The sequence below is a fragment of the Hirundo rustica genome, chromosome 14 (genome assembly GCF_015227805.2).
Source record: "Hirundo rustica isolate bHirRus1 chromosome 14, bHirRus1.pri.v3, whole genome shotgun sequence".
Taxonomy (NCBI): Eukaryota; Metazoa; Chordata; class Aves; order Passeriformes; family Hirundinidae; genus Hirundo; species Hirundo rustica.
In genome coordinates, this window is record NC_053463.1 from 397296 (window position 1) to 423181 (window position 25886).

The 25886-nt window shown below is 44.8% G+C and overlaps 1 protein-coding gene across 2 annotated transcripts; it reads left to right on the forward strand.

Annotated features, from left to right (window-relative positions):
* The first annotated feature begins 75 nt into the window (after positions 1 to 75).
* Positions 76 to 25886, forward strand: LARS1 (leucyl-tRNA synthetase 1). 2 transcript variants are annotated; one of them, XM_040078121.2, is made up of 32 exons: positions 76 to 361; positions 1232 to 1350; positions 2808 to 2895; positions 3490 to 3570; positions 3992 to 4132; positions 5208 to 5369; positions 6040 to 6152; positions 6506 to 6569; positions 7095 to 7162; positions 7515 to 7740; positions 8808 to 8895; positions 8986 to 9062; positions 9707 to 9760; positions 10413 to 10553; positions 11299 to 11376; positions 12262 to 12347; positions 12446 to 12511; positions 12605 to 12687; positions 13300 to 13438; positions 15423 to 15635; positions 16477 to 16534; positions 17328 to 17391; positions 17966 to 18149; positions 18370 to 18460; positions 19284 to 19424; positions 19970 to 20110; positions 20190 to 20300; positions 21133 to 21243; positions 23260 to 23364; positions 24300 to 24395; positions 24779 to 24911; positions 25590 to 25886. In XM_040078121.2, the coding sequence occupies exons 1-32, from the start codon at positions 356 to 358 to the stop codon at positions 25793 to 25795; spliced, it is 3534 nt and encodes a 1177-aa protein (XP_039934055.1). In that variant the 5' UTR covers positions 76 to 355; the 3' UTR covers positions 25796 to 25886. The 2 variants fall into 2 exon arrangements, with proteins under 2 accessions (XP_039934055.1, XP_039934056.1); XM_040078122.2 differs by lacking the exon at positions 76 to 361 and adding an exon at positions 523 to 542.

Here is a 25886-nt window from a genome sequence, read left to right on the forward strand (position 1 = left end):
CTGCCAACCAATGGCAGCCTCACAGAGCCCGAGCCCAGGGTCAGGGAGAACCAGCAAGTTCGGTAGAGCGAGCACATGAACCCGCGGCGACATCTTTTGGGGGTGCTCTTAAAGAGACAGCGTGCCGGCGGGCGCACACCTCGGCCAGGTGCTCCCGGCTCATTTCCCCTTCCCCAGCCGGGACGAGGAGCCGCAGCGATCGCTCCGTTCGCTCTCCCTCCCGCCCTCCTTCTCTCCCCTCTCTTCACGCTAAAAAGGACCCCATCTTCCCCCGCCCCCTGCCTTGGTACGGCCTGGGCTCCCCCGGCCGCTCCGGCCCTTGGCACGGCCCGTGCGGAGCCGTCAGCGCGGCAATATGGCGGTGAGTTCAGGGGGAAGGCCGGGGCCTTTGGCTTTAGGGCTTTGCGGGGGCTCGTGGCGTTCCCTGCGGTTCCTCACCGTCTCCCCCGGGTCACTCTTCGGCGCCGCGGTCTCCGGGAGGATGGTTCCGGAGCGGAGTGCGCGGGGCCTTTGCCCGGCGGCTTGGACCCCTTGGTGTAAAGGTGTTAGGAATATCTTGGTTTTGATGGGAAAAAGCTAAATCCTCAACCTTTATGAGTGCAGAATGTGTGTGTCTGTAATGCGTGTGTCCTTTAACATTTCCCGTAGTTTATATGCTGGAAGAATGAGATCCTTTAGTACTTGCCGTATGTTAAGGGATGAAAGAATGAAGGGAAGGGCTACTGAACACCGATTTAATTAAAATCGCTTGGAATGCTTTACCTGACAAGCTCCGTGAACTACAGTTAGAGTTGTAACCAGGCCCCCTTCCTGGCATCGGGAGTGCTGTTCCTGCTTTACGTGGGAGGTCAAGAGGAGGATGCATCACATGGGTTTATGGAGAGTGGAATAAAACCAGTATTTGATGGGTGTTTTCATTTACGATTTATAGCCTCTTCTACCTCCCAGTTCAGACCTCTGAGTTTGTTCTTTATTGGCAAGATGGCCAGTGCATGTGTGTGTCTTGGCTACGGTTGTGAACGCTTTCCTTACAGATCTTGGTCCCGGTTTCAGAAGGGTGGATCTCAGCACGCAGGCTTGCAGAGCCACGGCTGCTGCTCTGCTGAGGTGTGGCTGCAGCGCTCTGGAGCAGTGCTTGCCCTTACCCGAGGAGATCAGGAGCGGCCTGTGATAGGTTCTGTTATTTCTTTCCCTGTTCAGCCAGACCTCTCTTCCTTTCTCTGTTGAGCAGGAGCGTAAAGGAACAGCGAAGGTGGATTTCCTGAAGAAGATTGAAAGAGAGGTCCAGCAGAAGTGGGAGCATGATCGAGTGTTTGAGATTGATGCTGCAGACAGGAAGGACCAGAAGAGGTATTGTTGTACTCGGCTTTTTACTGCTTGAAACATCTTTTCATTCAAAATCTGGTGGGGGGAAAATGTGGCCCCTTTGTAATGAGCAGTATTCATGGCTCAGCTGGAGGGACTTGCTCGCATGTTATTGACATTTCTGTAGCTGATGACACAAAGCAGCTGAGTACGTGTGTGGCTGAGTTCCAGCGGGATGAGAGAAGCTTTTTCATTCCCTGGCAGTGCCAGTGCCCTCTGTGTTGTTAGAATCAGGTTCTCTTTGGTGACTTGTACTCTTTGACACGGAGGAGTGCGATGCCAGAGCCCTTAGCACTCGGGAGATTTCACACTGAGGGAAGGTGTGTCCTGCCCTGCCTCACAGAGAACAGGAGCGTTGCCCCAAATCCCGGATTGTGCCCTAGAGCAGCCTGTGGTACTTTTGTGGGACTGGGGGAAGGCCAGGTCCCTGCTGCGGGGACAGCGGATCAGCCAGACTGGCTGCCCCAGAGGGGATGGAGCAGAGCTGTGGGGAGGAGGAGCCTTTCACAGGTGCAGAGTGCTCTGCACTGCTGGGGGAGACCATAGCACTCTTGGTTTTATTTCTGCCCCAGAGTAAACCCCGAGAAACTTGTTTGTTCTCTGGGAATGCGTAGTATGCTTGGAAGCACAGTTTCTTTGGAATTGGTGGGATCTTTGCTCTTCACAGGTGTGGAGAGGCTGCCTGGGGGAGCAACATTAATCCTGTGGGAAGGTCTCTGACTGGAAAAGCAGTGACCTTGGCAGTATGAGGTTAATATTTGGTGTGGCGGAAAGTCAGACTAAACCAAGATAAAAACTGAAGTGGTGTAACAGGTGGCAGGTTCTTAAATTGTAGATTTTGCAAGCAAACAAATGACTTGGCCTTCTTTCCTGCATGTTAATGGATTGAGGGAGTGTGTGAAGGGAAGAGACAAGGAGTGAAGTAGAGTGAAAAGGTAGAAATTCACAGTGTTGTAAATGTAAATATTTTCTTAGCTGCTTTGAGAGCTCAGGTTCCAGCAGCATAATAGGTCTTTGAAACACCCTGCAACAATATATCCCTGTGAAAGGAGGGATTGCTTGCGGGCTGCCCTTAAAATCTGAACTCACACAGTGGGAGGTTAAATAAATAACTCTAGGCCTTTGCTGTAATTAATTTGCAGGAGCAGGATTAGAATTTGTTACCTTTGGGAACATGTTATATCTATTTCAATGTTTCTGTGTGCTGTCAGTCCTCTGTGGGCTTTTTCTTTCCTGTTTATTTTTTTTTTTAAGGTGATAAAGCCTGTTAGTGTACCAGGCCCTTTAAAACCAAAGACTCATGTTACTGGTGAGGAAAATATTTAAACGTCACTGTAGGCTGATAATAGCCAAACATACCAGTTACTTGTTTTTCTCCTGTATTGTCTGGTGGTCATTTACAAAGCTAATTATGTGTTTTAATTCTTTGACTTTCTTCTCAGCAAAGGGAAGTACTTTGTTACCTTTCCTTACCCCTACATGAATGGCCGCCTGCACCTGGGACACACATTTTCCTTATCTAAATGTGAGGTAAAAATTCTCCTTTGCTAATACCTTTAAATACTACTCTGGAACAAGTGCTGATTTTGTAGCTCAGTTTTAGCTAACAGGAGGCCGTGTCAGTTCTTTTGTAGCTTTAGTAATGGCTTATTAAACTTTCCTTTTTTCTCACATTTTTAGTAGAAATATTGCTAGCTGAAGGGAAATTCCATTCATGTAATTTTTAATTTGATGAGATGGGGCTGCAGGTGTTTCCCTCGTTTGAAATGGGGTTTTTAGGAGATGCTGCTCAATGGCTCAAGCTTCAGGAGAGATCTGTCCCTTCTGTTTGTGCTTGCTGTGCTCTGTGCCCTGTGTGGGGCAGGTTTTGGGTGCGAGTGGGTGGGATTCCACAGAGCCCTCTTCTCGTGCCCTGGTCTCTGGTGGAGGCAGCCTGGAGGCCTGGCACGCCCTGCCCGTGCAGCCACAGGGGCAGGCCTGGAAACAAACGCGGGTTCCACCTTCCTGCCAGCGTTCCTCCCCTGCTCTGTCACCTGTCAGTGGCTGCGTGCTGGAGAAGGAGTCACACCTGTGTTTGAGCGCGGGCCGTTCCCGTTCCAGCTGTTCCATTTTCCCTGTCTGTAGTTCGCAGTCGGGTACCAGAGGCTGAAGGGGAAGAGCTGCCTGTTTCCCTTTGGGCTGCACTGCACGGGGATGCCCATCAAGGTGAGAGTTTCGTCGTTGCAGGGGGTTGTTTCTGATGGGGTTTTTATCTCCAAGGCTGCTTGGAGCCTTGCTTACTGTCCATCCCCAACATCACCTTAGTTTATTTAAAAACTCACCAAGATTTGGAACCTGAATTTGTAATAGTCATGTGTTGTGCTTGAGCTATAACATTACTTTAGGAGATAAAGTGTTGGAAAATGAAATTTTACCTGTTGTATGTTTTGCTTTGCAACAAAATCCTCACAGTAAACCCCTTCCTGTCCTGGAAGGTGTTCTGGAAGTGGCAGGATCTCCTAGATGTTAATACAAGGTCCAGAAAAAGTTTAAAGCGTGAAATGCAAAATGATATCAGTAAAACCCACTCCTTGGCTGTGATTGCAGCTGGTGTCCTGGCTGACACGCTCCCAATAACTCTGTTCAGGCTTGTGCAGATAAGCTGAAAAGGGAAATGGAATTGTATGGTTGCCCACCGGAATTTCCTGATGAGGAGGAGGAAGAGGAAGAGAATTCTGGTAAAAAAGAGGAAGAGATTATCATCAAAGACAAAGCAAAAGGCAAAAAGGTAAAGTTTAAACCAAAACTTCAGTGTGCACATTGTAGACTTTTCCTCCTTTGGGCTCATGGAAACTGCAACACAAAGATTTTTATTGTTTTTTCCAAGGTAGCTGAATTACCTTTAAGGTAGATTTGAAAAAATGTATTAACTGCATGGTTCCAGAGATACCATGTTAATGCATGAACCCTTCTTGGTAAGCTGATGCACTGCCTAATGGTTTTCTGAGAAAAGAACAGATCAGATCCTGAGTAATACTTCCATTTTTTTCTCTCTCTTTTTTTTAAATCCATTCATGGAACATTCATAAGCATGTTGTAGGAAATCACCCTGCTTTCTCAGAGGTAGAGGTTGTGTATTCCTGCTGTTCTGGTTATTGTTTTTTAAGTTGGTATCTAGCCAGTTTTGTCTAGATAGGCTCAGTAAAATCATCCAAACTATTTTCACTTACCAGGTATTTAAACGAGATTTAGGATTTTGGGAGTGTCCCAAAGCAAGGCAACTAATCAAGTCTAGGAGAAGTTTAGAGATGTATGTTGTTTATGTACGCTCAAGAGATCGTCCCACCAGAGCTGCTGGGTTTGGGGTTCTGGCTGCTCTTCAGGACAGAAGCTGTGACCCTGCCTGGTCACTGCTGGGGAGAGACAGAAGATTCTCAAGGGACAACAGCTGGGAAAAGTATCATGAGCAAAGTGACAGCAGCAAAGGGTTTTGGTACAGGGGTGCAGGGCTATCCAGCTTTCCGTGGTGCAAAAACCCATGGGTATGAGCAGGACCTTGACGGCAGGCAATTCTGTGCCAGGTTGTTGTGGCAGAGCCTCTGCAGGTGTTTTGGACATTGGCATGGAACAACTGGGAGGAGCAGTGTTAGGGAATGAACAGTGAATACAAAGTATGGTAGAATGGAAACTTGTGAATACAGGGTATAGAATGGAAATTCTAATCAATTACCCTCACTGTTAGAGGGAGGCTGTGAGAATATTTGTATTAACTTGTGTATCTGGAATCAGAAACCATAATATTAAGAGGCAAATGCTCTTGTGACAAGACTGTGGCTTGTTCCTAATCCCAATTGTTCTTTCAGAGCAAGGCTGCTGCCAAGACTGGCACTGCCAAGTACCAGTGGGGGATCATGAAGTCTCTGGGTCTGTCTGATGAAGAAGTGGTCAGTTTTTCTGAAGCTGAGCACTGGCTGGATTATTTCCCTCCTCTTGCTGTCCAGGATCTGAAGAGCATGGGATTGAAGGTGACTCTGGGTGATCCTAACCTCAGTTTTACAGGCAGCCACACCTCTATTGTTATTGTGTTAGTGAATGTGCTGCTTCTTGAGATTTTCTGTGTGGAACCACTGTAATTCCAGGAATGTTTCTGACATTTATGGAATTAGACATTTAACTTTTTAATGGTCTTGGGTGATAATTAAGTGCTTTCTTATATAGAGCTTGTATCCTGTACAGTGGTCACAGCTGGAAATGAGTCCAATACGGACATTATGACCCATGGTTCCCATGTGAGATGACTTGTCTGTAGTCAGTATTGACAGCAGTTCTATTTAACATCACATCATTCTTTTTCCTAAAAGTGCTTGTCCTGCTGACAACAGATTTTTGCAAATGAAGAGAGATAAAGATGGTGAAAAAAGGCAATGCTGAAATTCAGCTTGAATGGCTGGTTAAAACTACTACAAACCCTCTAAATTTCTCAGTCAGTGGAGGGACCTCGAGTCTTTGACATCTCTGCTCTGAGAGGGCAGGCACAGATGTGTGTTTACGCTTACACCCGTTATGGGATACATACTTGCATTGTGTTTTTGGAGAGAAGGCTCATCTTATTTTTAAAATAATAGTTATGGTATTATGAGATTCCTTTGATTTCTTGATTGTGCTTACTTACTGGAGCCTCTTGCCCATTTTCAGGTGGACTGGAGGCGTTCCTTCATTACAACAAATGTCAATCCCTATTATGATTCCTTTGTGCGATGGCAATTCCTTACACTAAAGGAAAGAAATAAGATTAAGTTTGGCAAACGGTAAGCTGCCGCTCAGCTCTGAGTGTTTTGGAGTGTGGATAAACTCAGATGAGACCAGAATCTTTCATTGCTGGTGCTCTGCCTGACGTGGTGAGGTGTAGTTGTTGTGCCAACAAAGCATGTGAGATTTGTATTCTGGGTTTAGTTTTTCCGTGGGTACCAACTCCAAGCAAAAAAGGGTCAATTCTGAAAGCTCTTGTGAAAACTGAGCATTGGCACTGATGGACACAGATCCACACAAAATTTGAAAATACCATTAAGAGGTCTTTTTTTCTCCAGAGAGCTATATTTTTTTTTTTTCTTCTTGCTCTATACACTTACTCGCTGCTAAATGAAAATTCACCTTTTTCTAGATACACAATTTATTCTCCTAAGGATGGACAGCCTTGCATGGATCATGACAGGCAGACAGGAGAGGTAATATTTTTACTTAACACTTTCGTGCATTGCTTATGATCTTAAATACTGAATGGAAAGTAAATTGTATCTTGGAGCAACACATCGTTTGGCTGTGCAGTCACTGGCTCTCAGCTGTTAGTGCATGTGAAAACTGAATTAAGTCCTCTCTTGAGCAGATTGGTCTGGAATTATGGGATAGTATTTTGCATTGTAGCTGGTTTCTGTGGCTGTTTGGCAATCTGTGCCAGCAGCGTCACTCATTGTGCTGTTTTCTGTTGGAACTAAGTAAATAAGCTGTTGTTAACTTAGATGCTGCTGAGACAGTGTCTGTGACAAGTAAGTTTTTGGCTGCGGGAATACAGTATAACCTCTGCAGTCTACATTTTACTGAGCAGCCTTTGACATGAATGGAAACAGGATTTGCTCTGAGGAAAGCACCTTAAATAGTGCTTGGATTATGTTCCTACAAAATAGGATTTTTTATTTTTTCCTGCTCAAGTGAGTTTCATTTATTGATTATTGTGTTGTTTGTGGGAATTGTAGGGTGTTGGGCCTCAAGAATACACGCTGATTAAAATGAAGGTGTTGGACCCTTACCCTGCAAAATTGAGGTAGGTCTTGACTTTTTAGTGGCAGATGGGCTCTGTCTCCTGGCCAGAACTGACCATTGAATTAAACAGTCTGTTTTGCCTAGTGCAGAATTTAATTTCACCTGTTTTTTTCCATCACTTCAAAGACCTGGTCAGAATTTTGAGCTGCTCTATTCGCTGTGTCTGTGTGGAACTCAAGATAGAATTAAAAAAAAAAAAAAGGAAAAAAAATGGAAAACCCACAATGAATTAATGACCCACTTTTGTCTCTTGGGAAACGTTGCTTGAAAGTTGGTGTTAGTTTAAAAGCCTGTTCTGCATTATCTGAAACAATTTTATGTTGGTAACTTATCCATTACTTTTTTCCCCCCAGCGGCTTGAGAGGGAAAAACATCTTCCTGGTGGCTGCCACGCTCAGGCCAGAGACCATGTTTGGCCAGACCAACTGCTGGCTGCGCCCGGACATGAAGTACATCGGCTTCGAGACGGGGAGCGGCGACATCTTCATCTGCACGCAGCGCGCTGCCCGGAACATGTCCTACCAGGGCTTCACCAGGGACAACGGCGTCGTGCCCGTGGTCAAGGAGCTCATGGGAGAGGTGAGAGTCCTGCAGCCTGCTGCTCGGCCTCGGCCCGTCCTCTGCGGCTCGGAAAGGTGATGGTGGAGCTGTAATTGCAGAGGAGATGCAGGAGGTATTACAGGAGTGACTGAAACCTCTAGTGACAAACAACACAAGCAGCAGGCAGCTTCCTTGGCAGCCAAGCCCCAGCTGCTGCTGTGAGAATAACCCGGTGCACTTGGCTGGGGACAGATGCATTCCTACTCCCTCAGCAGGATCGGGTGAAAGGATAGTGTTAAGTTACGCTTTTCTGCTTGCTGGGAAGAGTGAATGGAAAGGGAGGGGGGAAAGTAATAGCTAGAAGGGGTTACATGGAAAAGGCTTCTGTTGGTACAGACATTTCCAGTGTGTGAAGGAAGCTTTCTTAGCTGAGTAGTGAATGTCAGTAATTTTGGGGTTTGCTGTCCTTAACTCGTGTGCTTTGTGCAAGTGTCATCAGTGGTGTTTATTCATCCTGGTGCAGAGCACCTTCAGCTGTTTGCATCCCTCCATCTCCATTCACTGCAGCTATTCACCACCTCTCTTGATCTTGTTTTGAAGAATGAAGTAGAAAATACAGGGTTTTTTCCTTTGTTAACGGACAAGGTGAGAATTCAAGTAAATTAGTGAGGTAGAAGACAGCTGCCATATCTTGACTGCCTCCTGTCAGTGTGTGAATATCTTGATAATATGCTTTCTTTTCTTTGTTTAATGTCACTTTTGACACTGGCTTCCTAAGCCATTTCATCCTCGATGTTGTTGTCCTTCAGACACTTGGAAGCAAACTGTCCTGCTTCCTATGCTTTCCAAATTCCACATCGTACTAGTTTAAGTTTCTTGGTATTTGGTATTTGACTTTTCTACCAATAACTTATATCCTGTCTCAAATAATACCACGTTTTCCTATGTACTTTCTCCTTGTTCATCTGTATATAAAATGAATTTAATTTGTTTGTAATATGTCAGGAAAATTTACAGAAAATCTGAAGAATATCAGCCAGGAGAGCTTACTCTTCTAGACTGAAAGCCCCTGATTTACTGTAATGCTGCTCCTTTGTCCTGCTCAGGAGATTCTTGGCGCTGCGCTTTCAGCCCCCCTCACCACCTACAAGGTCATATACGCCCTGCCCATGCTCACCATCAAGGAGGATAAAGGTAATTCTGCAGCAGAGCCTGTTGGATGGGCACTGGCCTTCAGTATGTGGGGCCTAATCCTTTCATCTGTTTACCTTTTCCTTTGCCAAGGAACTGGAGTGGTGACAAGTGTTCCCTCTGACTCTCCAGATGACTTTGCAGCCCTGAGAGACTTGAAAAAGAAGCAGGTCAGTCTGTTAACTGAATGGTTTCTGTTTTCCTTCCCCAGTGAAGAGGGTCAAAGGTGAATATCCAGTGAGGAAGATGAAACTCGCTTTTATCGGCATTTTGCCATCTCTAACTTAGAATCAAAGCAGTTAAAAATAAATGAAGTTTAAACCAACTGGGCTAGGACAGATGGTTTTTTTTCAGACTTTGGGTCTGAGTTTTGGACCAGAATCATGTAACTTGTGCTGCATGATATGGTAGAGAAGAGCACCAGTGAAACAAATGAATTCCTGTTGTGGAAATGACTTCCAAAAATGAGATTAAGATTCTCTATGAATTTCAAATGAGACTGAAAGTGGTTGTTACTAACTGCAGGGGTATGTCAGTGTCTGAACAGTTATGCCTGAATTTTTGTCCATTCATTTCAGGGTAGAGCAATATCAGTTTTTCCCCTTTTAAAAAATGTAGACAATTATGGCAAAGAATCACCTGGAAATAAGATGGGAACTGAGCTCAGATGTCAGAAATAGTGAGAAGGCAGGGAAGTGGCTTTGTCTGATTTGTGATAAAACATTATGTGTAAAAAAGACACTATGAATAGATAAAAACCTTCAAATTGCGAAGACTCCTACCTATTGCCTTTTTTTTTCTTCCAACTTTCAAGGCTTTGAGGGTGAAGTATGGCATCAGAGATGAAATGGTCCTGCCATTTGAGCCGGTGAGTGCACCCAGACTTGTCCATCTACAGCACACTGGATGTTATGCTCACTGATGAGAAACAAACCAGGAGCTGTGCTACATCTTCCAGAGTTCCTGTTTAAAGTCCTTCTCAGCGGAAAGCGCTGAAAAACGTAAAAGTTTTCATATTTTCCTGTAGTTACAACATTTGGTGTGGTAAGGGTTGTAACTGAGATTTGTTACTCTATGCTATACTTCAGAAAGAAAGGAAAGTATCAGTTTTTATGGGAATCATTGTTTAGGGAAATGGGATGCATCATTATACTGATAACCTGTTGGCTGATAAACGCTTAGTGCCCTCGTGGCCAGATGAGGAGGGTGTCTGCTCAATGCCAAAAGCTGAAGTCCCTCACTGGTAGTGCAGCCTCGAGGCTGAGGCAGTTTTCATTAGAAAATGCAGGTTACAGGTAAAGCCATCCCAGCAGCCTTGGTTCCACACGCCAGCTCCAGTCCTGGGACAGGATACACCTGGGCAGCTCAGGAGTCACCCTGGGGGCTGCCAGGATTTTGGGCAATGAGTGGAATTGCAGCAAGCTGTCGTAAGCACTGTGTAACTTGTGTTAGATGCCGTGAATGTACAGAGTGAGCAGTGGGGTGCAGGAGGGGTTTGACAGCTCTTTCTTAATTCTCAGGTGCCCATCATTGAAATCCCAGGCTATGGCAGCCTTTGTGCTCCATTTGTCTGTGACGAGCTCAAAATCCAGAGCCAGAATGACAGAGAGAAGCTTGCAGAGGCCAAGGAGAGAGTGTACCTGAAAGGCTTCTATGAGGGAGTAAGTAATATAAGATTTTGGTAAGTGGCTTCTTGGTGGGTTTAACTAGGAGAAAAAAAAAGGCAGGTAAAGAATTAAAAAAAAACCAAAAAACCTCAAGAAAAAGGGACAGCGTCCTTTTTTTCCCCAAAAAAAAAGTCCCAAAGGACTTTTCATTTAGCTTCTTCCTGCAGTAAAGTTCTGCAGTTGTGATGTAGAATTGGAGAAAGTTTCCACTCATACATTCCTGTGTTCTCTGAGCATTATAACCTGGTTTCTGAACGAGTGATCATCTTCTGGGGAGCCGATCCATTTTGGTGCAAGTATAGATAGGGAAACTGATACAAAATGAGCAAGGTGTTATTGTTGGCAGGTTTTTTGTTTTGAGTTTTTTTGGAGTTGGTTTCTTAAAATTATTTTTTGGTGGTGGTTTTTTTTTTTTTTTTTTTTCTTTCTTCCTTTTCTCCCGTCTTTAACTCAGTAGCTCACCACGTGTATTTCTCAGCTGACCTTTTGTAAGCAAGCAATAGCTTTTATTTCTGACTCTTTGCAATCTGTCATCTGTGTGGATGCTGACATGTGTACAAACTGTTTTTGGGTAAAGATAACTACACATATTGAAAAAAAAACAACACCTGTACTCTTATTTTTTGCATGTCAAAGATTGCAGCACCTGCTACGTCCTTATATTGATTTGAACACCTATGGCACCTGTTTCCTGCTAAATTTTGAAAAAAAATTATCTCCTGTGACCCATCTTTTGCAGGTGATGTTGGTAGATGAATTCAAAGGACAAAAAGTTCAAGATGTCAAGAAGCGCATTCAGAAGCAGATGTTGGATAAGGTATGTGACAGTGAGCACACAGCTGCTTCTGAGTTGTCCATTTTGTTCTTTTCACAGGGCTGGGTGGCCAGAAAAACCCCTGGTGTGGTTCTGCAGCCCTCAGGGTGCTTTGGGTCGCTGCAGAGAGGGGGACCTGGTGTTCTTGGGCTGAGTGGACTGAGCAGCTTTATTAGAGTTCTCTCGTTCCCTGCCTTCTCCTGTCACCCTCCCTAGGATGTGTTCTGGTGGTCCAGTTTATTCTTTAATATAGCTGGGAGGATACTGGAAGTGTAGAACCTGAACTGTCAAATCTCTTTCAAGCCTTTGAAGAGGATGTGTGATGCGGAAATGCCCCAGTGCTGGGCTCCTCTTTCAGAAGACTGAGAGCAATAAACAAACTGTGATTGTGGCATCCCTCTATTGATACTCCCTGATGAGGACTGGGAGTGGAAGAGGTTTCAGGCATTTAGTCATTATTCCCTTGTTGTCGTGGCATTGTTATGGCCATGTTACCATGCACGAGCATGAGTGTGTGTGCAAGTAGATTTGAAGCTCAGCATCCCATTTTCCTTTGCCTTTCCTCCTCCCTCTGTCCCCCAGAGTATTCCTAGGATCTGTTTCAATCAGGGGACATAGTCAGTGGGGAATATTTTGTGCTTATGGCCTCCTTTTCCTCATGCATTCTGTACAAAGTGCTGTGAGCTGGTACCTTAGAGAAGAACAGAGTGAAGCCTTGCCTCATTTTACCCGAGGGAGTAGAGGCAGAGCCTGGGCAGTGGCGAGAGCTATGCGGTAAATGCTGTCAACCAAATTAGAATGGAGGGGAAGCTTTTTAGTAAGTTGTCAGGATTTTCAATACTTTGTTAAGTACTTAACCTCAGCTTGCATTGCCCTTTCAACTCTTAGGGTGAAGCCATGATTTATATGGAACCCGAGAAACAAGTTCTGTCGAGATCTGCTGATGAGTGTGTCGTGGCCCTCTGTGACCAGTGGTAAGTGAAACAGAGCTGTAGTGATAAAGTTGCTCCAGTTGTACAATTGCACCCTGCTTCTCGATTGCTTTGTTACAATAAACCTCTCCTGACTGTAGGTATTTAGATTATGGTGAAGTGAGCTGGAAGAAACAGGCGTCAGAGTGCTTGCAACATCTGGAGACGTGAGTTATGAACGTGGCTGTAAAGGACAGTGACTTTGCTGCTGTTGGTGGGGTCTGAGAGGCTTGAAAGCAGCAAGAGCTACTTTCTTACAGGTTCTGTGAAGAGACTAGGAGAAATTTCGAAGCCACCTTAGGCTGGCTACAAGAGCACGCGTGCTCCAGGACGTATGGCTTAGGTAGGCAAAAGATTCCTTTCTCAGCTGGTGCTCCGTAAGGATGGTGCTCCTCGTTTCATTTGGAGGGCTTAAGTGCTGTAAAACATCCCCAGTGGTGTAGGGAAGGGTGGGACCAACATTGTATCTTGGCCCAGCATCCCAGAGAAGGTGTGCTTTGTTGGAAGTGTGTGGGGCTGGTAATATTTGCACTACTACAGGTAGTCTGTGCAGCATCTGGGTAGCTTTTTGCCTGGGCCATCGATTTGGAAGAGACCTCAGAAGAGGGAACTTACACCATTTCTTGTGTTTTCTCCTTAAATTCTGATTAGCCTTCATCTTGTGTAGCCCGACATGGGACAGCTGCTAGAAGTGCACTATAACCCAGAGCAGATGTTCTTGAGCTGAGCTGTGTCAGGAAACAGATTGAAAAATCAGCAACTGTTTGCTCTTGAGTAAAATTTTCAAATGCATAATTTAATTTTTAAACCAAATATTTTTAAAAGCACAAGCACGAGTACTAATGTGTATGTTTATGTGTTCCACTGAAACTCACAAGCTGCTGCTGTGTGCCTGTGAGTTGTGCATGTGGCGAGGGGTGGTGCTGGTGGTGCCTGACACAGCTTCCCTGCCCAGGGACCCGCTTGCCTTGGGACGAGCAGTGGCTGATAGAGTCTCTCTCTGACTCCACTATCTACATGGCCTATTACACCGTGGCTCACCTGCTGCAGGGAGGGAACCTCAGGGGCCAAGGAGAATCTCCTCTGGGCATCAGGTAAGGAGGGTGAACCACTAAGTTCTCTTGTTTACTGGGGTTTGCTTATCTCCTTGCTCTGCAGAATGACTTGCCAAGGAGGCCGAGTCTTTGCTTTTGTGTGTAAAAAGCATCTTTATTAAACTTAGCCTACCGTGAGCTGAGTTAGAACAGGTCTGCAGAGGGGCAATAAGGAAAGAGAGGAGTGTGATAGGCAGTGAGAGAAAGCGAGAGAGTGGAAAAATGCTTCTGAAAGCATCTCTGAAAGAACTATGTGGAGAGTAAATCACCTTTTTCAATACTCGTTTGACTTGCCTTGAAATGGGCCCTGGCAGGTTGTTGGGTAATTGGTTTCAGTGGCTGCTTAGGTGTCTGCCGTGCACCACAATAAATTGTAGACTCCAGTGTACAGAGGGAGCAGGATTTAGCTCTTGGTTTTTGTCACTGTCACTCTCCTGGAAGCTCAGAACCGTCTTTTATCCCCAACTTGTCTGTGGAAGTCTTCAGAGCGAGGGGGAGGAGGCACGTGTGACCTCTTGGTTGGAGTGGCTTTTGAAGTGTGGTGATAGGGATCAGAGAGATGAGATAGTACAGCTCAGTCTGGAGTTGATAAAACACTTCAGATTGTGCCTTGAATTATCTGCTGTAATTCGGTGTGGTTTATGGACTAATTTCTGGAGTAGTTTACGTATTGGAATGGAAACATTTTTTACTAACTAATCTGAAAACCATTTCCAAAGTAAAGATTCTGATTCTTACAGACAGAAATACCTCTGAGACTGGACAAGGCTGTCATTTGGGCTCAAACCTCTCTAATTACCGAGAAACTACGCACGAGCTAGTCATGTCTAGAAACAAGCTTTGAAGTGAGCATCCCGGGCCCTGAATTACAGATCTGATGTAATTAAGCATGTACAATTAGAGTGCTCTCCTATGCAAGTAGATAACATCTAGCAGCCTTGGAAAATGCTTTTTACTGATACTTGCTCTGTGGTGTGAAGGAAAAGGGAGTTTATGACCCATCCTTCCAGTCATCTTCAGTTACAGTGAATTTGTCACCAAACAGAAGCCCAGTTACAGCACAGGAATTTAAAGCATAGATCAAGAGCTGCCAGAACCAAGCTAGCACACCTGTGCCTGTAGGATTTATTCTGGACTGGTAGTACAGACCATCATCTGAGGTGTTGTTTTAATGTGTATGGGGTCCAGAATGCTTTTCCTCTGCATAGTGCAGGTCAAAGCCCCTTAGCAGGTGCTAACATATAGCAAACTTTGGCTTGAAGATATTTAATTTGGAGTGAATGCAGTATCTGGTGCACTCTGCTGAAGTTCTGAGAGGCAGCAAGAAAAATCTCTGTGGAAACAAGAAGGATATGTGTTAATGCAGCCCAGTGGCCACAGAGCTGTGGGTATCAGTTGCATCTCATCAGTATTTTCCTTCAAAAGTGTGAATCCTACCTCTGGTAATTGGTAAGATGTGTCTTGCAGTTAATTTTAAATGTTCATTCCATTCAAAGTGGGAAAAGACCACAAATATTTTCCATGTGGGAAGCAGCCTTGAAATGTGCAACAGTCCTCTCCTGTCCTCCTGCTCTCTGACTTGTGGGAAGCCAGAAGGACTGACTCCATGGGAGCCAGTGAGGGGCTCTCAGTGTTCACCTAAGCTGGGGCTGAGGCTTGGGTGGTGACATGTGGAAAAGAAATTATCATGTTTCCAGGATAGTCAAGATTATGCTTTAATTATTAATCACTTTTTCTTTATGGGAGTCTTTATGTTTTACTGGGAAATCTCAAAGGACAGTTTAAGCAGGGCATGGCTTGAGCAGTTCTGAATTTGTTTCTGATGTTGGATTCACTCACCTGAGCTCAGGCAAAGGCCCTGGACACTCTGTCCATGTCAGCTGTTCACATGGACTGTGCTGTGAGGATGGAGCAGCAGGTTTGAGCTGCTGTGGAGTGTGAGGAGCTTTTACTGACTGTGCAACATGGGACTGGTTCTGTGCAGGGCGCATCAGATGAGCAAAGAGGTTTGGGATTACATCTTCTTCAAGACAGCTCCATTCCCTAAAACTGAGATTCCAAAAGAGAAGTTGGATAAGCTGAAGGAGGAGTTTGAATTTTGGTATCCCGTGGATCTCAGAGTTTCTGGCAAAGATCTTGTTCCAAATCACCTGTCGTACTACCTCTACAATCACGTGGCCATGTGGTCAGAACAAAGGTAAGTTGGGATGTGATGGAGGTAAAGCTGGAGAATGTGCAGTTCTGTTGCATTTGCCAGTGGCCTTTGGACTGTACAACATGTAGAATTATGTTGAAAATGTATTCTTTCATATTGCAGCTTTGGTACAGTTGTTTGTAATAGAAGTTACTGAAATGGAAGGGTTTTTTACCGTTATTTCCTCTGCTTTTTCTGCATTATTTCCTCCTATGGATTTCCCAGTGTTGAGTTGTATTCCTGCACTGGAATTTGTGACTTTATTATTAAGTCTCCTTAATTCCTTCTCAAGGATGGTTAAAAGAGCCACATATACTCCCATGGGCTGTGCAGGACTGGTGGAGAATCTTTGCCCATCGTGTGATGCTTTTATGATGAAGATACCATTTGCATTCCCTTGAACTTTGGTTTAGGGGTTGTAAAAACTGTATATAGGAAAGGTGGGTTTCTGATGTATAGTAAAGATGATGGTGGGTAATTTAATTATCTCCTTCCTTCATGGCTAGAGATGTGGACCCAGCTCTTGTGCTCTTGGGCAGTGCTGATCACTGGCCTTTAAATTAAAAATATCTGACCAGAGGAAAGGGATGTAAATAAACTGTAACTGCAGGTGCACTGCTCTCTACCTTGCATTTCAGCAATGATAATCCTTGGCCTTTATACAGTAGTTCTTTTCATCTTCAGAGACACTCCTTAATATATTTAAGACAACCCTTAGGTATTTTTTTTTGAGGATTCCACTTAAGGTGTTCATCTCAAACTGGAACATAAAGTGTTTGTTCCTTTTTTAAAAAGAGAAGATGTATTTACTTGGCCAAAAGATTTGTATGTTGTCTTCAAACAGAGAAAAGTGGCCAGTAGCTGTGAGAGCCAATGGACATCTGCTCCTCAATTCTGAAAAGGTATGGCGAGGCTTTGTGTGATGTGGCTTTTGCGTTGTCAAAATAGGCATTTGCTAGCCAGACTGGAAACTCCTTGGGATGTAAGCAGGGGAAATAGTGACATTTCTTCATTAGTGCCCTCCAGTTTTTCATTCATTAAAGGCAAAAACCTGCCCTGCCTGTGATTCTATGTAGCACTTTCTCTTAAGTCAGCTCTTGTGTAGTCTCACCAATTTAGTAAAGAGGTCAGTGCGTTTCTGTTAAGTTTTGGGGTAATACAGAATATTTGTTTAACTAAAGTTTAGCTTTTTAAAGCATAGGTGCAGTGAGAGGAAAAGATTTGTGCCAATAGCTTTCTAATATGTGCAAGTTCTGACACTGAATTGAATTAAAAGTGCCTGAACCCAGGAATTAGGCCTTGGAGATTGTCTGATATGAATCAAAAAACCCCAAACAAACCCTAGTGGAGTCCTGCTTGAAAAATCAATACGAGGGCTTTTAAAACTGGTGGGTTTTGTTTGTTTGTTTGTTTGTTTTTAACAGGGTTTGTTTTTACAGGGTTGTTGATTTTTAAACTGACAGTTTAAAAATAGTTTTTAAGTTTAATTTAGGGAATTTTTGGGATTATGTTTTGTTACTGAGTGCATGGAGAGTTGAGTCTGCTTTTGCTGTGAGACCTGATTCAGATTTACCAAAGTGCTTTTTGCTGTGATTCATGAGAAAATTGTTTGCCCAAACCCTTGCTGGGTCTGTCTTGCTTATCCACCAACACAGGGGATGTGTGAGAAAACAAACGCTCTTATCTTTCTTTCAGATGTCTAAATCAACAGGCAACTTCCTTACGCTCACTCAAGCTGTTGACAAGTTTTCTGCAGATGGTGAGTGCATTCTGACCTGCATCTGATTGTCAATTACGCCAAAACTACTAAAATGAGTGTTTTGCTCTCAGAGGATTTTATTGGAGTATTGAATGGCAATAAATCTGCCACTTGCCACCTGTTCTTGTTGAAAAGCTGAACTCCCCTTGGAAGACTGGGATGTGTGTTAGCACACCTGGTTCAGCCAGGAGCTGCTCCTGGGGCTGAGCCCTTCCAAGAGCAGCCTGCATGATCTTTGTGCGTTCACTGGAGAGATCAGAGCACAGAGCGCTGCTGGTGTGCATGGGGTGTGGTCATGTTTGTGCCCTGGGTATCCACGTGTGCCCTGCACCTCCGTGCTCCCGTGTTTTGGGGCTGTGCTGGTCTCCTGGTTCTGGTGTCTGCTCCCTTCCCGAGGAGGGCAGTGTTCCTCTCCCAGGGGAAGTGCCTCCTTTGAGGCATCTCTGCCTGGCCTGGCAGTTTGTGACCTGGCTTTGCATTTGTTAGCTGCAGCTGAGGTGAGCTGTGGTGGGTGCAGGAGGATATGGGCCAGCTCGTGGCACCCAGCCGTGGCAGCTGATCCCCTTTCCTTCAGGCATGCGTTTGGCCTTGGCTGATGCTGGAGACACTGTTGAAGATGCCAACTTCGTGGAAGCCATGGCAGATGCTGGTATTCTTCGTCTCTACACATGGGTGGAGTGGGTGAAGGAGATGATTGCAAACAGAGACAGCCTGAGGAGTGGCCCAGCCAGCACCTTCAATGACAGAGTCTTTGCCAGGTACGATATGAAGGTTAATTAATACAGTTTGGGCCAGGTTTGTCCTTGCAAGGAGGAATTCTGTAGTTATTTTTTTCTAATAATTAATTAATTCCATAAAACAGAGCTCATTCCAGAGTAGGTTATGGGGTTTGGCTGCGTTGGTGGCAGTTTTACAGTGTTGCCATTACGTGGGGCAGACTTTGTGGTATTGATGCTGTCACTTCCCTTCCCTCCCCAGTGAGATGAATGCAGGCATAGTGAAGACAGACCAAAATTATGAGAAGATGATGTTTAAGGACGCTCTGAAAACTGGCTTCTTTGAGTTTCAGGTAGGAGGTGTAAGAAAGCGACACCCAGTATTTGTTACTTTGTGGATTTCTTTTGATCCTTCTGTCTCTGATCCTTAATTATACAGCTGAATTGGAATCAGAATTGTGTCAAGAAATAAGAGTACTTCAAAGGAATAAATGTGGAATCTTAGAGGTCTGCTTGCGTCAATTTACAGAGGTCCAGAGGAAAGCAAATGCAATTCTGCAAATAGTCCTGATATCTAATATGAGCAAGAAGCTGTTTAGAAAAAGACATTAAAAAGAGTGTTGCCTTTCTTTATATATTCCGTGATAAAGGACTCTTTGCAAGAAATCCAGAAAATGCATCAACAAAACTGTTTGGAAGCATAGTGCTTTTTGATATCCTCCATAAACCATGGAGTCTCCAAAGTGTCTGCAGAGCCATGCTGCTCCATTTAATGAATTACACATGCTCCTTCATGTGGCTGCTTTGAGATTCTCAGGAGTAGGGTTAAATAGGCTGAATTATGTGTAATGATAGATCATATTCATTGCCTTTTTCTTAGTCCTTATTAGTATCTGTATGTAAGTTATTTGGGATGACAGCACCTGATACGCAGCTGTGAATATTTTTGTCTTTTATGTTTGTGCCAATAAACAGTTTTTTAAAGTACCGCATAAATGCAAAAATCCAGTGGCCAACTGGCAGATTCACACATGGAAAATACAGTTCTTAGAAGTCAGTAATGGATTCTGACAAGCTGCTGAAGTTCTGAAGGCGTGTTAGAGCCCAGGGGTGTGCGTGTGGCTCTGGGTGTTCCTCCCTGGCAGCAGAGGGCTGATGGCTGCGTTGTTGTTCCAGGCAGCGAAGGACAAGTACCGGGAGCTGGCCATCGAGGGGATGCACAGGGAGCTGGTGTTCCAGTTCATCGAGGTGCAGACTCTGCTGCTGGCTCCCATCTGCCCCCACCTGTGCGAGCACATCTGGTCCCTGCTGGGGAAGGTACTGACGTTTCAGTTCTGTCGTTGATTCACATCTGAGCTTTTGCGGTTTTCAGTAACACCCATGTCAGCCTTACAGATATTTTCATGTACAAGTAGAAAAGACGTGTCAGAATCCAAGGAGTCATGCTGGCTTGTTGTCCGTGGGACAGTGACTGCAGGGAGCTGGCCTGTTGCTGTGGTGACATGTGCACCATTAATGCCACTCACTGTCATTGTCTGCTTACAAAGAGGTGATCTGAAATTCAGTGAAACACTGCAATAGTCTTACACTTCTTCTGCATAAAGCTTAGTTTTGATTTTTTTTAATCCCTCTGCTTGTAGATGGCCTTCTGTAGCCTTATGGTAGTTGTGATTGTGTGTATAGTACTGAGCACTCTTGCAAAGTAGTGCTTCTTGGCCGTGTGCCCACTCCTTCAGGGCGCTACGGGTGGGTGCTCTCTGCAGTCCAGACTGCCTAAACTCTCTTTTCCAAGCATTAGTGGTTGGAAGCCCACCAGCTAACGTGTGTTCACCTCAGTGTTTCCTGTCTTGCTGTGCCCAAAGGCTGACTCCATCATGAGGGCCTCGTGGCCGGCAGCAGGGCCCGTGGATGAGGTGTTGATTCGCTCCTCTCAGTACCTGATGGAGGCAGCTCACGACCTCCGCCTCCGCCTCAAGAGCTACGTGGCGCCTGCGAAGGGAAAGGTGAGCTCCTCTCTTGTGTGCTTGTGTGATAATTTTGTATTGCCTGTGGGCTCCTTGCTGATTTGTTTTGTTTCCTCAGAAAAATGCCAAGGAGCCTTCCCAGAAGCCTTCTCACTGTACCATCTACGTGGCGAAGAGCTACCCGCCCTGGCAGCACACCACGCTGTCCGTCCTGCGCAGGCACTTCCAGGTGCTCGTCCCCTCCTCTGCCCTGCAGCCGCTTGCCTGCTGTTCGGGGGCTCATGCTCCGTCTGTAGAAAGTTTATAAGCTGCACCTTCTTACCAGATTGTTTCAGTAGATTTTCTTTATGCTTTTCCAACTGTCCAGTTTTGATGTTAATGAAAATGTCCCAAGGACTGCCATTGATTTGACAGTTGCATTTCATTGGTTTTGACAATCTGAGTAAAAACATGCCTGTGCTCTGTTGTTTCTTCCATTTGTAAGTGGTTAGCTTTTAAATACTATTCTTAACAAGTGTATTTTTGAGGAAACGTGGTTGACTGACAGACTACTTCTGCCTTGCTCTGCAAGTGGGCTTAGAAGCTTTGTTCTAGTCCTTGAGTAAGTGTATACCACTCAGCAATGTCACAAGAAATAGCTTGCAATGGAATGTCAGTCAGAAGAAGAAATATATTAAAAAAGCAGAAGGATCTATGCTTCTGACATGGGGAAACTGCTGAGAGTGGATTTTGGGATCCTGATGAACCATCCTCATCTTGAACACACCGGGGCTGTAGCTGACAGATTCGGGAGTCCTGACTATTCCAGCTTGTGGCCATGAGATAAACCAATATTCCTCTTGTGGAATTTGTTCTTGGTGGTGTTCACCTTTGGGCATAAGCTTTTTTTTTCTGTTAGTGTAAAATGCTCTTTAGGTTTCAAGAGGATGAGAAAACTATCTGTGGAATCATGCTGACAAACCTTGCTGGTGATGATGGGAAAGCAGGAAAGGTGTATGACATTGAAGGGCAAGTTTTTTCATGATAGCTGTTCTCTTTAATGCTTGTTCATCCCTGTTTAGGCCAGTGGAGGTCAGCTGCCAGATAATAAAGTAATTGCCAGTGAGCTGAACACCTTGCCAGAGCTGAAGAAGTACATGAAGAAGGTGATGCCCTTTGTTGCCATGGTTAAGGTAGGTGTCAGAGGGACACTTCTGGTACAGGAAAGGCTTTTGTGAATGCAGTGTCTCCCCCTTGCCCTTTGCTCATTTGGCATCTTCATGGGTTTGTTTATAAACATATTTTACATCTCTAGAAGAACTACATAATTAAAAATGTCTCTGTGTGAATTAGCCCAGGTGAGCTCTGGATCTGGTTGAGGCTTGGTGCTTCCTGTGTTTTGTGGGTGATATAATCTGCACTTCACCCTGTATTTGAAATATATCCTATTTGACTTCTCCAGTTTTTCATGCTGCAGTGAGTCAAGTGTTGCTTTGGAGACATAAAAACTGGAAGCTAAGAATAAGGCCAGAGTTGACTGATTGCAGTATGTTTAAGGAAGGAAGCAACAGACTGTTCTGAGCCTTGAATGGAACTAGGGACTTTGTGTGCAATTCTTGTTTATCACTTAACATTCTGATAGGCCATTATTTTCCCCAAGTCATGCAAGCCTACGAAAATCTGGGCTTCCATTTATTTAAAGAAACTTTCTTGTGCTTGCTGTTGCAGATGAAATTCAATACAGCAATTAGGGAGAGCCAGAAAGTAAAGAATTAACAATTAAAAAAAAAAAAAAAAAAAAAAGTTGGGGGTTGCAGTGTATGATTTAAAACCTTTTTGATGACTTTTCCTGATCTGTAGAAGTTGAGAGGGATCAGTAATGGAAAAAATCTTAATGAGTGTTTAAAAAAATTTACTTTTTCTCCTTAAAAGAAAATTACTTTTTCTCCTTTAGCTTGACTTTTGAAATGCATGTAATAATGTCTTCTATTTGTAAGCTTTGTGGTGTTTTCTAAGTGGAGCTGTTCTTTGCTGTGTCTGCGGGGCTGTTCTGATTGTTCCTTGTCATGGGAGTTTGGAAGCCTTCAGAGGAGCAGAGAGCAGAGCAGTTCTGGAGCTTCCTAAGTTTGTAAGAACAGTAGGGATGTGTTAGGTCCACTGATCCAGCTGGGAAAGGTCAGACAAGCTCTCAGTCTGAAGAGTTAGGGCTGAAACATGAAAATGTCTTTAGTCTGGCAGCAGTGAGTGATCCTGGGGCACGCAGGGAAGGAGCTCAGGCTTACCTCAAATCCATCTTCTGCTTCCAAAGAGCAGTAACCTGTTTCCCACAGAGACATGGAATCATCTGAGCTCGGACTCCCCTGAGCAGTGGCTTTCTCTGAAACCAATTATTCATCAGTTCCAGGGTACAAGGAGCATTTCTGCTTGTGCTTCCTACTCACCAGAGGAGGGCTGAAATGTAGGAGCACCTCTGTGATTTACAAAGGGAAGCAGTTCCATGTTAAAAGGGAATCTTTCACATTAAACTGATGAGGAAACCAGGAAACCACAACCATGCTGAGGCTGACAAAGCAGAGCTTCAAAGGAGACAGCTGGCTCAGCATGTGAGAGCCAGGCAGGGACAGATTACACTCCAAAGAGGAAGTTCTGTTTTAGTTTAAAAAAAAAAAAAAATCATGTGGTTTTTATTCTGCCTTTAATAGTGTGTCTCTTGTGACTGTTGCTGCTGGCTTTCTGGACTAATTAAGTTACTTTTATGTTAACGTACAAAGTGGTTGTTATTTCCCTGCAGAGAACTCTCTATGAGCACGTCCAGGTGTTGTGGGCTTGTCCTTTATTTCAAACTGGGTCATAAGCCTGAGTTTCCTGCTGTGAAATACCACTGAAATGCTGACTGATTTTGTGAATTCTCAACCTGCACATTAAGTAGGGATTTAAATAACTGCAAATGTCAAACACCTTTTCAATTCTATATTAAAAATGTGTTCTAATTGCTCTTACTCCTCCCATCAGTGTCATCAGCTCCCTGTAGAAGAGGTCCTGTTACAAGAAAATTATTGCTCCAGTGTTAATGTTGTGCCAGCAGAGAGCTCTCGGATTTACAAGCCTATTCTTTTCATGACTAATGTGGATAGTTTGCCATTTTGAAGCATCATTTTACTTGCAGTCTTTAGAGGGTTTTAATACTTTTTCCACCTTCTCCCCCACAGGAAAACTTGGAGAAAAATGGTTCTCGTGTTCTTGATCTTGAACTGGAGTTTGATGAGCGTGCAGTGCTCATGGAGAACATTGTCTATTTGACAAATTCCCTGGAGGTTGGTACAGGCTTGGCACCCACTACTTGGCGTTTATTGGGATAGCAGCAGCCTTCCCTAAGGCTCTAAGCCTCTTTACGTTAACTTCTGGGTGTGCATTGCACATGTAACAGTTTTTAATCAACTTTCTGTTTCCATTTGTCAAATATATGCATATAAAAGTGTTGGCATGAGGTACAGGGGTAGGTGTGTGCTACAAACATGGTCCCAGGAAACAGGGCTGCTCTTCACCTCAGTGCTGAATGTATCTGTGACAGTGGTGTCCGCTTGAGGAGACATTTTTCTGAGCCCATCTGTATCTCACATTTCCATCTGAAGAAATGAGAAGGAGCTGCTTCAAGGCATTGGCAAGACCAGTCAGTTCTTGGGCACCTCCGTTGGCATGTTGGCTGTTAAAAAACCCAAACCAAACAAAACCAAACAACCCCAAAAGTCAAAATCAAACACTATTGTTTTTTAAGAGTTAGAAACGATATATATTGCAGAGCTGGATGTAACCTGTGCAGTATGAAACAAGTGTGACTTCATTGGGCTTGTCCCGTGTCAGAGCAAAGCTGAGAGCAAGCAGCAACTTTTACTGTAAAGTATCTGCAAATGTTCCAAGCCCCCTGGCCTGGGGGAGGGAGCAGTGTGTCCTCAGAACGGGGGTACACTGCTGGGAGCAGCCAGAGGGGCTGGGGGTCTCCGGGATCCCTGTCCTCGGAGACAGACAGTGGGGTCTTGGGCACCTCTCACAGGGAGCAGGTGACCCTCAGGGATCCCTTCCAGACAAGATTTTGTGGGTTCAGGTGTGCTTTTGTTGCTTTATGTCAGTGCAGGTTTGCTCTCCCCTGTCCTGCATGAACAGCTGTCTGATGGGGCTGTAACCTCTGCTGTTCCCTCTAAAGCCATTAAACTCCTGCTTATTCCCTCCTACCCCATTTTTGCTTTTGCAGCTGGATCACATTGAGGTGAAGTTTGCTTCTGAAGCAGAAGATAAAATCAAAGAAGACTGCTGTCCTGGAAAACCGTTTTCTGTATTCAGAACTGAGGTAAAAGCAGAAATTCAGATATTGGAAGTCTGAAAATTTAATTTAAAAACTTAACTTGAAACTTTACTTTTGTCTGGGGTATTTTTTTTTAAATATGCCATTTAAAAACTTTGATCAGACATGAATGTTTATCATGTATGAATATTTCTAACTCTAAAAGTAAAAATATCATAGATTTCCTTAAATATGTCTTAAACCCTTGTTACACTTTGGGCTACATTTTAAAGTTGGGGCAGTGCTGGTATCCAGCATGGCCAGGCTAAAGGGATTTTATCTCTCTGGAAGATTTATTAATAGCAGATGTTTGTTTGGTTTAGTTTCGTGTTTCTCCTGGGGAATCACATGCACAGGTTCTCCTTTAAGGTCTGTGTTGTTCCTCACAGCCTGGCGTGTCCGTGTTTCTGGTGAACCCTCAGCCCTCCAACGGCCACTTCTCCACAAAAATGGACATCAGGCAAGGGGACAACAGGGAGACCATCATCAGGCGCCTGATGAAGATGGACAGGGGCATCAAAGGTAGCCAGCAGTACAGGTGTACAGCTGTGCACCTGCTGAGGGGGTGCCCCCAGGGGTGTGACAGGACGTGCCCTGTGCACGCAGGGATGTGAGCTGCTGCCAGCTCCCGCTGGTGGAGCTTTGGGAGCGGCTGGGAGCAGTGAGATGGAGCAGGGACTCCCTCCCTGCCCTCCCAGAAGGTGTCAGTGTGCTGTTGGGCACAGGGCTGCAGGGCTGCACTCGCAGGAAGGCTCAGCTGAACGCTCCCAGGCTTTTTGCTCTGCTTAGCAGGGTTATTATTAGTCTGCCTTTTGATAGGGAGTTGTATGGAAATCAACTCTCTCCTCCCTCTTCCTCCCAGTCTCTGCAGTTCATTCCTCAGAAAATGAGGAATAACTCTTCTGTTACTCAGCCTAGTCCTGAGCCAGATAAGGCAAATGCAGTGCTTGGAATGTGGTGTTAGGAGCTGGTGTTTGCATGTGGTTTATCCCCATTTCTGTTGGTAACTCACTGTATAACCACTGAAGGACATTGTTGTATTGGTGTAAACCTTGGCCATGAGAATAAATGGCTTATTCCCACGAGAATAAATGTCCTTGGAGCAGGTGTGGGAGTTCCAAGAGTTCAACACTGCTGTGGTTAACTCTGTCGGTGCTGTGTACAGTGCCCATGGCCTGACCAGCTGCTGTCTCCCTGCAGATCTCTCCAAAGTGAAGCTCATGAGGTTTGATGACCCCGTGCTCGGGCCCCGCCGTGTTCCTGTCCTGGGCAAAGAGGAAGCAGGGAAAACTCCTATCCTGGAACAAGCCATCTTCCACATCGACCTGGCCCAGAGGCACGTCTGTGTCACGGAGAACGGCCTGACAAGGGACATTGGGGACACAATTGTTTACCTGGTTCATTGAACTGGCACTCAGAAGGTTCATGTTTTGAAGCATCTGTGTTAAACAAAGGGGAGAATTTGCTCTGTAAAAAATAAAAGCCCACCCAAACCAA

What these genes read in the sequence shown, in the direction of transcription:
- LARS1 (XM_040078121.2), top strand. An exon ending in CACCATCAAGGAGGATAAAG is followed by an intron (nt 8,896 to 8,985) that starts GTAATTCTGCAG and finishes TCCTTTGCCAAG; the next exon opens with GAACTGGAGTGGTGACAAGT. An exon ending in TGGCGCCTGCGAAGGGAAAG is followed by an intron (nt 20,111 to 20,189) that starts GTGAGCTCCTCT and finishes TTGTTTCCTCAG; the next exon opens with AAAAATGCCAAGGAGCCTTC.